Consider the following 12,622-nt stretch of genomic DNA (forward strand, 5'->3'; position numbering starts at 1 on the left):
CCAATCACCTGACTTGAATCCAACAGAAAATCTATGGAAAGAACTAAAGACCAGAGTTCATAGAAGAGGCCCACTGAACATTCAAGATTTGAAGACTGTTTATGTGGAAGAATGGGCCAAAATCACACCTGAGCAATGCATGCGACTAGTTTCTCCATACAGGAGGCGTCTTGAAGCTGTCATTACCAACAAAAGCTTTTGTACCAAGTATTAAATAAATTTCAGTAAGCGTGTTCAATACTTTTTCCCTTTGTCATTCCATATTATTACACATAACTTCATTTATGAACTTATTTGTTTGGTTTTCTTTGTATGTATGGATTATTTGGGTTGTTACCGACATCTGGTGAAAATGTCATGTCAATAGCACCTTTAGAAATATATTTACTGAGAAAAATGCTGTATATATGTATGTGTGTATATATATTTGTATGTGTATATATATGTATGTGTGTATATGTGTATATATGTATGTGTGTGTATGTATGTATATGTATGTATACATATATGTATGTGTATATATATGTACATGTAAATACGTTTTATATATGTATGTGTATATATGTTTATATGTATATATGTGTATGTGTATATATGTATATGTTTTAATATACGTTTTATATATGTTTTAATATATGTTTATATGTATATATATATGTATATGTTGTATATATGTGTATATGTTAATATATATGTATGTTTATATATGTATATGTTTATATGTATATGTTTTAATATATGTTTATATGTATATGTTTTAATATATGTTTATATGTATATGTTTTAATATATGTTTATGTATATATTTTTATATGTATATGTTTTATATATGTTTATGTTTATATGTATATGTTTTAATATATGTTTATATGTATATGTTTTAATATATGTTTATATGTATATGTTTTTATATGTTTATATGTATATGTTTATATGTATATGTTTTAATATATGTTTTATGTTTATATTTTAATATATGTTTATATTATATGTTTTAATATATGTTTATATGTATATGTTTTAATATATGTTTATATGTATATGTTTTTATATATATGTTTATATGTATATGTTTTAATATATGTTTATATGTATATGTTTTAATATATGTTTTATGTATATGTTTTAATATATGTTTATATGTATATGTTTTAATATATTTTATATGTATATGTTTTAATATATGTTTATATGTTTTAATATATGTTTATGTTTTATATGTTATATATGTTTTAATATATGTTTATATGTTTTATATGTTTTAATATATGTTTATATGTATATGTTTTAATATATGTATATGTTTTAATATATATGTTTTATATGTATATGTTTTAATATATGTTTATATGTATATGTTTTAATATATGTTTTGTATATGTTTTAATATATGTTTATGTGTATATGTTTTAATATATGTTTTTATGTGTATATGTTTTAATATATGTTTTAATATATGTTTATATGTATATGTTTTAATCTATGTTTATATGTATATGTTTTAATATATGTTTATATGTATATATTTTAATATATGTTCATATGTTTTAACATATGTTTATTTATATGTTTTAATATATGTTTATATGTATATGTTTTAATATATGTTTATATGTTTTATATGTTTTATATGTTTTAATATATGTTTATATGTATATGTTTTAATATATGTTTATATGTTTATATGTATATGTTTTAATATATATGTTTTTATATGTATATGTTTTTAATGTTTATATGTTTATATGTATATGTTTTAATATATGTTGTATATCTGTATACTTGCTGTATACTGTATCATGATGGACAGAGAGTAACTTGCTGTGACTATCAGGATGGACAGAGAGTAACTCTGCATCTCCTTTAATACTAAGAAGCTCTCCGCTCCGCCTCTCTGGAGCGCCTGTCGTTCCTCTCTTCACCGCCGGGTGTCGCTGCTTCCTCCGCGCGTCTCCCTCCGCCGGTCTCCGCACTGAGCGCAGGTCTCCAGCGCGCAGGGGCCGGAGGATGGAGGTGATCAAGAGAGGGCTGAGCCTCCACGCCGCCGGGGGAACTTGAAGAGGGGGGAGGAGGAGGGAGGAGGAGGAGGAGGAGGAGGAGGAGGAGGAGGAGAAGAAGGATTGATATAACAAGAGCGGCTGTCCAAGCGCAGCGCAATTCTCACTCCAAGTCCTTTTGAGCCAAGACCCAGAGCGCATATATCTCTCTCTCTCACATTAATATACTTTTAAAAACATTTTTTTTTTTTTTAATGCAAAACAACAAACCTCACACATTAGTGAAGTTTTTCTAATTCTGCATTGAATTGCATGATTTTTTTTATCCTTAAGGACACTTTTCCTCGTTGCGCACCGCGTGTTGCGGGATTTTTGAGCCGAAACACAAGCGGGGACATTCTCAAATGCAAAAGTACATGTATGAGAAAGCGATGGCCCAAGAGACAAGGAACGGAGGAACCTCTACGTTAAACAACAACAACGGTGTGGACAACAGCAAGAAGAAGCTGCTCATTGCGCTCGACATCTTCTGTCTGCTCCTGGGTAAGTTTATACACTCCAACAAGCTCTGTGTGCCTTTCTTATTATAGTAGTGTTTACTTTTTTGGGTGGGTCAAAACAGCTGATTTGCACTTTAAAACTCTTTAAACTCACACAAACAACAGAGAAAGTACTATAATAAATAGATTAACCGCACTTTCTGATGGTTTTTTTTAAAGTATTGCCTGTTATCTGTCAACACAAGACAACTTAATCTCTTATCACACAGCCCCAAACACAAAACACTGCCAACACCCCCTCACACTGTTAGAAATAACAGTTAATATAAGTAACACCCCTAAAAAAATGTAATAATTCAGACTTTAATTGTGTGTTTATGAAGAAAAACAGCTGATTGACTGACAGGTCTGTGGATGAAAACGTTGTCATCACATACTGTATTGATCATTTCAAAGTCCACAGAGTTGCCAACATGCCTGGATGTTTTGAAGTGTTTTTTTTATTTTATTTTAAATAACCCCCACACAAGTGCCCTCATAAACCCCCCCCAGAGGTGCCACTCCAGCTCGAGCTGTCCAATACATAGAACAAGAAGTAATCAATGTGTAATCAAGGTATTGATCCAGAGCTCATGAGGCTGGTGCTGCTTTTGTGTCCTAACTTGTTATTCCTCTGGCGTCCAGATCCAGAGTTCATGTGTTGCTGGTTTTTGTTTTTTTAAAGCCGTTGTCACTGTAGCCCAGTCCAGCTCCAGTGGCCCCCCTTTCTCTTCCCCTTTTGTTTCCAGTCTCTCCTTTCTCTCTTTTTTTTTGGGGAGAAAAAAGGGGGATTATGGGAGTTACGCTCAACTTCTACACATTCTCTCCCAGAACGCTGGCCAGCTGCCCTTCCTGACCACTCCACTTCAAATTCTCTCTCTCTCGCTCTCTTTCTCCCTCTGGCTTCACTATCCAGCCCCTCTCTGTCCGGGGGGACTGCGTTGGAATAATTGCTTAAGCATGTGTTGTGTGCAAAAAAAAAAAAAAAAAAAAAAAGGGTGGGTGGGGGGGTAATGCCTCTGTAGTCTGAACAGAGAGAGTAGAGATGGAGAGGCGGGACGCGTGGCTGACCGGGTATTTAGAGGAGCAGGTGGGAGCCACACAAACAGCTTTTTAATACGGAGAAACTGAGGCAGCAAACAGTAGTGACGGAAAAATGTGCAGCATTAAACCACACAGGAGCTGGATTTTATCACCCAGATATAATAAAAACAAAAAAAAAGTGCTGTAGTAGTGGAAGCAGATCTGCTTGCAAAGTTTTTCACGTGGGTTTGCTCATTAACAGAACCTCAGACAGAGATGCGCTGTTTCATCTGCACCCATATAAATGCAGATGAGCTTTTGGGCGCATGTGGAGTGAATTTCCTGCATAAACCGACTTCCTTCTCTATAAAAAAAGTTGCTCTGAGGGGAACACACACACACACACACACACACACACACACACACACACACACAAATGCATGTAAACACACAGACGCAAACTGGTCCTTTGTCATGCTAAACTGCAAGTCTGGCAGCTCCGTGGTGATTGGTTGGCCCACTTTGGTGGTTTTGCTTTGGGGGGGGGACGCAAAAGCATTTGGGTGTAGGGACAGAGGGGGATAAAAGAGAGGAGGAGGAAGAGGGGGGGGGTTATTATCAGGGGGTCCTGGATGAGGAAGGAGGAATGCGGGTGTGTAGAGGCCTCAGTAGAACCCTCTGGAGTGGGCAACCACACAGCCGGTTCATGCATGAATATCTCGTTACCGTTAATTAGTTCCTATCTGCCAGCTGCTGCAGTGACACCTTTCTACAGGTTGTCAATCTGCCTCACACACACACACACACACACACACACACACACACACACACACACACACACACACACACACACACACACACACACACAGACACCCTCAGGGGTCTGTTGACTCTGTCTGCATAAAGGACATCTGAGGCAATCTTTAATCACACACACATGTACAAACTACCAAAAAAAGAAAAAGGGGGCTGTTTTCCCTCCTTAAGTAGTTTCTGCTAATCATGATACATAAACAGAGAAAGGATCCTGGAGAATAAAAGTCGCACAAAACGCGCTGAGATGGGAGTTAAACGGCGTTCGATGTTGGCAGCTGAGGCCCAGGAGTCGTCTGCTGGTTTCACTTCGGACTCGGTTTATACTCACTATAAATAACAAGAAATATATCAAGAAAAAACACTGTCAGGAAATCATATACGTCTAAAAGTGACCTCACCCAACTCCAGATTTTAAAGGATTGCAGAGCAGATTATACGTTGTGTGTTTGCTCTCCGGTGCAAACTTTATTGTCTGTCTGAGGTTTAGAGCTGCAGGATAATATAAACACACAGCTCTGTTGACTCTCAGTCCTATAAAGGTCTGTGTGGGTGTTGCTATAGCGACCAACCACTCATATGTATATATATATATATATATATATGTGTATATATATATATATATATATATATATATATATATTGGGCGGCGTGATTGCCTTCATTTCCACCCGTGTCTCAGATTTCTTGTTATCCGCTCTGATCTGATCTACAGTCAGGTGTTTGGTGACGTGATTTTCCACGACGGGGAGATCTTGTCAGAGGAGTTTAATAACCTTTTGGCCCCCCTTCTCCCGGGGGAATCGGCTTCATAACTGGCCCCCGGAGCATTAACCCTATATATGGCTGTCAGTCACACGCACCCCTCCCTCCCTCCCTCCCTCCCTCCCTTCATTAAAGCCGGAGAGGTTTAACCTCTACCTCTCCGGGCCTCAGCCACTTCAATCCTCTGCAAATATTTTCCAGAATTTCTCAAATTCTTCATCTGGCTGCACTGCATCGCCTCGATCCAAAGCCGCTTGATGTGACATCTGGTGCAATATTGGGGAGTGAGTGAACCAGGGGGCAAAGCGTGTGTGTGTGTGTGTGTGGTGTAGCCCAGGAAAGGGTGGGAAGCGGAAAGGTAGTGTCGGTCGGAGGTAGGTGTGGTTGTGAAATGAAATCCTTTCTTGACTTGAAGCCCATTTCCATTCTTTCTCCCCCTTTCCTTCCCTCTCTGCTCCCTCTCCACTTCAGCTTGTCATCTTAACTGCCTTTGCACTAATGCATAGAAATGAGAGAGAGCTGGGGGACAAATACTCTCACTTTATTTTTATCGTAGCCTCCACATGCACAAAATTTGACCTCTGGATTTGGACCCATTCTAAGCGTGAGGACACTCCAATAAGATGTGGTTAGTTGACTGTATGCTTAGAAACTTATCTGCCCCACAACAACATAATAAGTAGTTTTTGCAGAAAGTGGGAGGTCCTCACACCCAAACCAAAACACGGGCTCTAATCCAAAAGCTGCTGACCTTAATCTGAGTGTAAATATTCTCAGGAGTTCTGCAAGAGTGTTCAAAAGTGTTCAGGGTTGAGGAGCTGACTGCGCTACCTGGCTGCCATGTCCAGCATCACTCATTTGGCTGTTGTAACGGTCAACAAAATAGATTTCAATCAGTTACCAATTTTTACAAGCTTTCCAGAAAGAGCACATAACTGTTGAACCAGTACCCTTAAAGTAACACCAGAAGAGGAATTAATTCAATACCCATCATGCAAATTGAAGCTGTTTGTGTCACACTGGCTAGCTAACTGCCACTGCTCTGTACAGTGAGCATAGCTTAGCTGCTAGGACAGTTAGCTGCTAGGAGAGTTAGCTGCTAGGACGGTTAGCTGTTGGGAGAAGTTTTGATACTTGTTTCTGGGATATTTTCACTATGTCCATGTGCTGAAGGTCATTACATTACATTACAGTCATTTAGCAGACGCTTTTCTCCAAAGCGACTTACAGTCAGTAGTATATTACATATCATTCACCCATTCACACACTGATGACAGGCTACCATGCAAGGTGCCACCATCAGACTCTAACTAACATTCATCATCCAGTCCACACCGATGGCCTTCAGGAGCAACTTGGGGTTAAGTGTCTTGCCCAAGGACACATCGACTGCCAAAGCCGGGTATCGAACCACCGACCGTCTGATTGGAGAACTACCTTGCTCTCCACTATGCCACAGCCGGTCCTTGTCAGTCTCCTTTTCCGTTTGTCAGATAAGGTCAAAGGTCAGGCGGTACAGATTGAGTGCCTGCAGAGCTCTCTGTATGACATTTCCTTCACTCACACACAGCCCAGGGGTCGATGCATGCAGACATGAATACCCAACATCAATTGAGTTCTGACAACAGTCGATACATATGATGTGGTATTTACGGGGTGGTTTACATGGTTGGATAGAGGCCTTCTGTGTTATCTGTGGATGCGGCGGGCGGCCCTGTGGTGTGTTTTTTATGTCCCGGCTGCAGGACGAGGCGAGGTTAGGGCTCTTCAGAAGGTGAGGAGGGTCCTCTGGCAATAGACCATCATCAGATTATGTAATAAGATAAAGATCAGCTGATGGTCTCTCTCGGCCTCAGGGCTTCTCGTCCTTTTTAAAGAGTGAATGCAGTGTTCGGTGTGCAGCGTATATTTTTGTGTGATACATTTTGTCGTGTTTCTGCCGTTGAGTTAAATGACAAATAACTCCTCCAGGGCTGCTATTAGAGGCGTGAGAGCATGTGTGACCCGAGGGGTTCGTGAGGGCCGGGGAGCTCCCTAGGCGGACTCTACAGCCTGAAGGAGTTTGTGTGTGCGCTGCATGTGTGCGCTGCATGTGTGGGTAGCATGTGGCTCGGCGTGCACCATGTGGCTCCCGTGGGTTGACTGATGTGATTGTGTCTCTTTCACAAACCAGACACATTCATCCACTTCTCCCCAACGTCTCCATCCCAGCAAACAACTAAACGGCACAATAAAAGACTTTGACGACGGAAGAACAACAGCTTGTAGTTTACACTCCGACAACAATGGTGTGGTAAAGCTTGTGCCTCTCTCTCTCTCTCTCTCTCTCTCTCTCTCATCCGTGATTATAGCCCTGTTAGGTAAACACCCTCCAACTGCTTATTTAGATAAAGCAGAACCACCGGGCTGCACCCTGCCATTAACTGTTGTCATTCTTGCATGAGTTTAAGCTTGTGTTTGAGTTTTCTTTGGCTGGTGATGTAAATTAATATTTTGTGGAGTTTTGTTTGTGGGCAATGAGCTCATTACATCCCACCCAACTCTTGAGGTTTTCTCACTCTCACCCAGTTGTCTTAATGTTTATATAAGCAGTCATCTGCATAGAGTTGGTCTGATTCCAGTGTCAGAAATGCTTCGAAGTTTGTGGGTCTATGCACCGTCACTATATTTTGTTATCATGTTTTTATTTGCTAGTTTATGCCACACATGAACAACACGTGTCCCTCACTATTATGATGAAACAGAGCTGGAACCAGCTGTGGAGGTGGCCCCCTATGAAAGTTGCTTAGTGGCCAATGAAGCAAAAAAGTTTGACTCCCAGGTATAAAATTCAAATCATATTCCCAAATCTTCATGCAATCTTCTGCATCCATAGAAAACCCATAGAAGGGCACAAGCCTGTCCTTTATTCCCGCCTCCCAGCGTCTCTTTCGTTCTCATTCAGATGAACAGAGGAAAGAAAAAACTCTGGATTCAGCCATTAGTGCATTTAAGTTTTAAGACAAATAGATTCGAAACAGGACTATTAAAGTGTTCAAATTAGGTCGTTTATTTACCTCAAAGAAAATGATCAGCTGAGGTCTCTTTCCCGATCTAAGTATTTTTATGTGACTGTTCATTCCATGTTCCGGCTTCCATGGTCTTGCCTTCTTCCTGGTATCTTTTACACGCTATGGGATCCATAAATCCTTTCACGCATCCGTATGTCACATGTGCACCTCTCACCAGAGACCAGAAAGAAGCGAGACGGCTCAGTCGTAAGCTTCTTCCGTCACCAGCTCCAGACAAATAACGATCTTTGTCCGAGATGAGAGCTGCACATGCTTGGTGTTAGCCTAGTGTTTGCCAGTTTGCTAGTACATTGTCTGCAAATTCTGCAATATTTTTTACACAAACTAGAATATAAAAATAAAGTTATTTGGCATTCATTCTCTGCATGCATTTGTTCATGTTTTGCAGAGCTTACAGTGATTGTAATCATATCACATCCATGCAGGGACAGTGGGATACAGCTGTTAAAAGATAATAATTACATACAATGGTACATCTCTCACTCTTCATGGTTTAACTGCACGCAGTTCTGCTTATCAACATTGGATCAGCCACAATGCTGCAATCATTTAATGCAAATGAGAGCAGAGGCAGCGTGATCTTATAGAGCAGAGCTTCATCATAGCCAGCAGGCCTCATTACATCTCTCTGTTGCACCATGCTGTCACATAGGCCTCTCTGTCTGACACTTTCTCCTACTACGCTGCAATGCTCTGTATCTGTGTGAGTGTGAGTGTGTGTGTGTGTGTGTGTGTGATCTGTGCACATGCTGTGCTCATCCATAGATTTAAGGAGGGGGGGGGATTTCACTGTTCCACTGAGAACAATACCCCCTTTTGATGCATCTCAGCGCTCTTTGTTTCGCTAACGAGGACCAACAGGCCGGCGGCAGACAGAAGGAGGATGAAATGGAAAGGGAGGGGAAGAAATGAATGAAGTAGAGATGAGAGAGAGAGAGAGTGAGAGACATCTTCGCTGGTTGTCCATTATTATCCGTCAGTGGGTTTACGGCCGGTGCTGGCTTCGTTTTCGGGGCTGCGACTCTTATCTGCCTCAGCTGAGTCTGGTAATCATCCCCATAGCATCTTTATTGGTGCAGGCCTTATCTGTGCTGCAGCCTCTGAGCCCTATCCTGTTTACATACAGAGAGAGAGGAGAGTCCCCCCTTGAGTTCTAACCATCGTGCAGAACATTCACACCGTCACTCCGGTTTTAAACACCCATTGTCTCCAGATAAACTCAAAACCCACGATTGTGTGCAGGATGAGGGGAAGGAGTGCAAGACAGGGAGGAGAGCAGTGAAGTTTACGGGGGGGTGGAGTGGGGCGTTATCCAGACAGAGGCGTCAGGTTTCAAAGACTCCACGGCCCTGTCTTCTCCTCGGCCAGGCTTTTGTCCCCGGGGGGGGGTAATAATGCCATTATGGCAACAGCAGAGGAACGCCCCAGCCGGCCAGCCTGATCCGGCCTCTGGGCGCTGATCAGGTTTCTCTCCACCGGAGCAGCTGTGAGCTCGTCCTCTTTCAGAGCACGGTGTGTCCGAGCGTTAAGAAACGCCTCGATGAGTTGTAACTGATCTTTTTAGAAATGTTCTACTCCAGTGGCTCCCAAACCTTTATCCTGAAGGGACCCCTTTTTCTATCGTTGAGTGAATTGACCCCTGACTAAGTGACATAATTTAACAGTACAGTTTGTGTGAAAAGAGTGATTTTCATGCTTTCTTTGAGCAGATAATCTCCTGTGTTGTTTGGGAACTTTTATAACATTTTTTTTTTGTTGTTTATCTTTAACAATCATACATACTTAATAGGCTTTTTGTAACAAAATCACTGTTTTCTTCTCCTTGACGCTTGACAACAGCGCAGTTTTGAAGCCTTGAGTTCAGCGTTTTTCGGTCACCCTCTTGGTTTTTTGCAACCAGTCAACAGAAGTGACCATTTTTGGACTGCAGATGAGCGACGCAAAGATGCTGTTTCCAGCTCTGGTAGAGACCTGTCAATCACAAGTTAGCCCCGCCCCACCATAAAGCATCCCCTGCTTTATGGTCTGTTTGACTCTAAATGGAGCATCATTTACTAAATGAACATCATGCTGTATTGAAGAAGACTTGAAACTAGAGATTGAGACCATAAACTCATGTTTACAATGTTTACTGAGGGAATAAATCAAGAGAGAAGTAGAGTCATTTTCTCATAGACTTCTATACAACCAGAGGATGACCCTTAGAAAGAATGCAGGTTTAAGACCCTTCACCATTGGCATTGGTTGCTATCCTATTGTTCTATCAGCTCTTTGGTTATTTGAACTGCGTACTTTTCTTTATTCCTAATCCAAAATTTGAAAACAACAATATCATTTAGTTTTCTTCACCAGAAATGAATGATATAGGACAACTGTACACTTTTAAAAGAAGCTGTCTTACACCCCTACAAATGAAGATGGCGGGTCGATTTCCCACAAAATAGCATTGAATCAAACATCTCTTCAGACCGTTCAGAGGTTGCCCTCGCAGGTGCCTGCTGGTAAAAGTCCCCTAAAGAGTGTCCCAATAGATGCCTGTCTGTAAAAAATAAAAAAACGGAGGGGGGGCATTTATTCCTGTGAATAAAATCTCTCTGAGTAAGCACATGCTTCAGCCAGCGGCCCCCCGGTCGCTGTGCAGCATTCACACAGAGGGGAGAGGAGAAAGGACAGGGATTCACTCTGCTGACCTCAGCCACTCCTCTGTGTGTGTGTGTGTGTGTGTGTGTGTGTGTGTGTGTGTGTGTGTGTGTGTGTGTGTGTGTGTGTGTGTGTGTGTGTGTGTGTGTGTGTGTGTGTGTGTGTGTGTGTTTATGAGCTTTTCTACATGTGTGCGACACATCAGCAGCTCGTGGAAACAAAGCACTGATACCCAGAGGCTGGAACACCTGTATATCTGCACATATGTACATGTACAGAAATGTATATTTTTCCTAAACAGTGTTTGTCGTATTGGAAAAAAAACAACCTGGGTGGTTTTTTTAATGGAGCTGAGTTTGTTTATTTGGATTTCAAGAGCATTTTTTTAAAGCCCTTTGTGGTCAACAACTCAGAAATGTTTGAGAAAGGCTTTGCCAGAGGAACCACACAGTAATCCACTTTCAACACCCACATAGCCACACACACACACACACACACACACACACACACACACACACACACACACACACACGCACACACACACACGCACACACACACACAGATGGAATAGGCAGTGTAACAGTGGCATGTACGCTGCAGTATATAATCCTTGATCTGTGTCACATCCCTCACCTTTGACCCTTGGCCCTGTAGCTACTTCCAGGCTTCTGTCATGAACCCTCAGCTAACCTACGCTCTCTGTTCCTAAATATCTGGAAGGCCACACATCCTCGTGGCTTTTAGTGACCTCTGTGTGGGCTTACGGCGTTGGGTGCGCGACAAAATGCAGAACATCCAAGGCATCTGCTCGGCGGGCCAGATTTAAAAACCCCCAGAGGTCACAGCAGCATTTCAGATGAATGTGTTGTGTAAATTTATCATTTTATTGATTTCTTCAGTATGTAAGATAAGATGATTTCCAAAACTCTTACTGTAATAGAATCATCCAGCATCGCAAACATACATTTATTTTCAATGAAGTTATTTTTAACCTGTTGGTCACCATTTTCAGCTTGGAGCACTTCCTCCTATCATGACTCCTTGAACTTCTACTTTTAAAACACGACTGGATTTAGCAGGACATCCTGGTATTTTTGGCATTCTGCATTTGTCATACTATGTATTGGGACATGCTATAACCTTCTCTGGCATAGTTAATAGTGTGGCATTATGGGTATTGGAATGCACAGTTTATCTTCTGAGCTGCAGGATTTTCCTTCACCAGCTTGTCCAGAATTTAAAGACCCCACAGGAAAAGGCCCCAACTCCCCAAATGGCTGCATGAAGGAATGTCCAATCCCCTACCTGTCAACTACATGCCAAGGCCTGCTGATAGATTAGAGGGTTTAGGTGAGGTCTGTGTAGTTCGGTGGCCTCGTTGACCTCTGGCCGCTCATGGCTCAGCCTTGCTTCCACCCCTGTCGCCCTGTCCCTGGTTCTTCCAGGTGGGGCCATTCTCGCTTTGGCATCTTTTTGTGTCCACCAGCCTCCTCGGATATCTACAGCAGTTGTTTACATAATTTGTATTTTATTTCATTTATTCAGCGTTTAACGTAAAGCCATGTTGGTTCTGTTGAAGGTTTGTCACCCATTCATTCTGATATTAAATAAATGTGCATTGTAAACCCAGATTAACCTTCTGGTTTCTTAAGCTTCCCGTCAAAAAGAGAATATTCTTAAAACTTTAAATTGAACATTATTATTGACATAATGATTAAAATATATCAAAGATAATCATTGACACCGATCAATATTTGAAAATCAGCATTTTAGA

General features: G+C 41.2%; 1 protein-coding gene across 2 annotated transcripts in view; it reads left to right on the forward strand.

Moving 5' to 3' along the window:
- The first annotated feature begins 2,134 nt into the window (after positions 1-2,134).
- Positions 2,135-12,622, forward strand: part of plpp3 (phospholipid phosphatase 3) — a 35,405-nt gene continuing 24,917 nt past the window's right edge. The window contains exon 1 of one of the 2 annotated variants that reach the window (XM_054603084.1): positions 2,135-2,540. In XM_054603084.1, coding sequence (XP_054459059.1) covers positions 2,402-2,540 — 139 coding nt within the window. In that variant the 5' untranslated portion in view covers positions 2,135-2,401. The remainder of the gene's footprint in view (positions 2,541-12,622) is intronic. The other variant, XM_054603082.1, reaches the window with a different exon arrangement.

Source organism: Anoplopoma fimbria, chromosome 8, assembly GCF_027596085.1.
Source record: "Anoplopoma fimbria isolate UVic2021 breed Golden Eagle Sablefish chromosome 8, Afim_UVic_2022, whole genome shotgun sequence".
Classification (NCBI taxonomy): Eukaryota; Metazoa; Chordata; class Actinopteri; order Perciformes; family Anoplopomatidae; genus Anoplopoma; species Anoplopoma fimbria.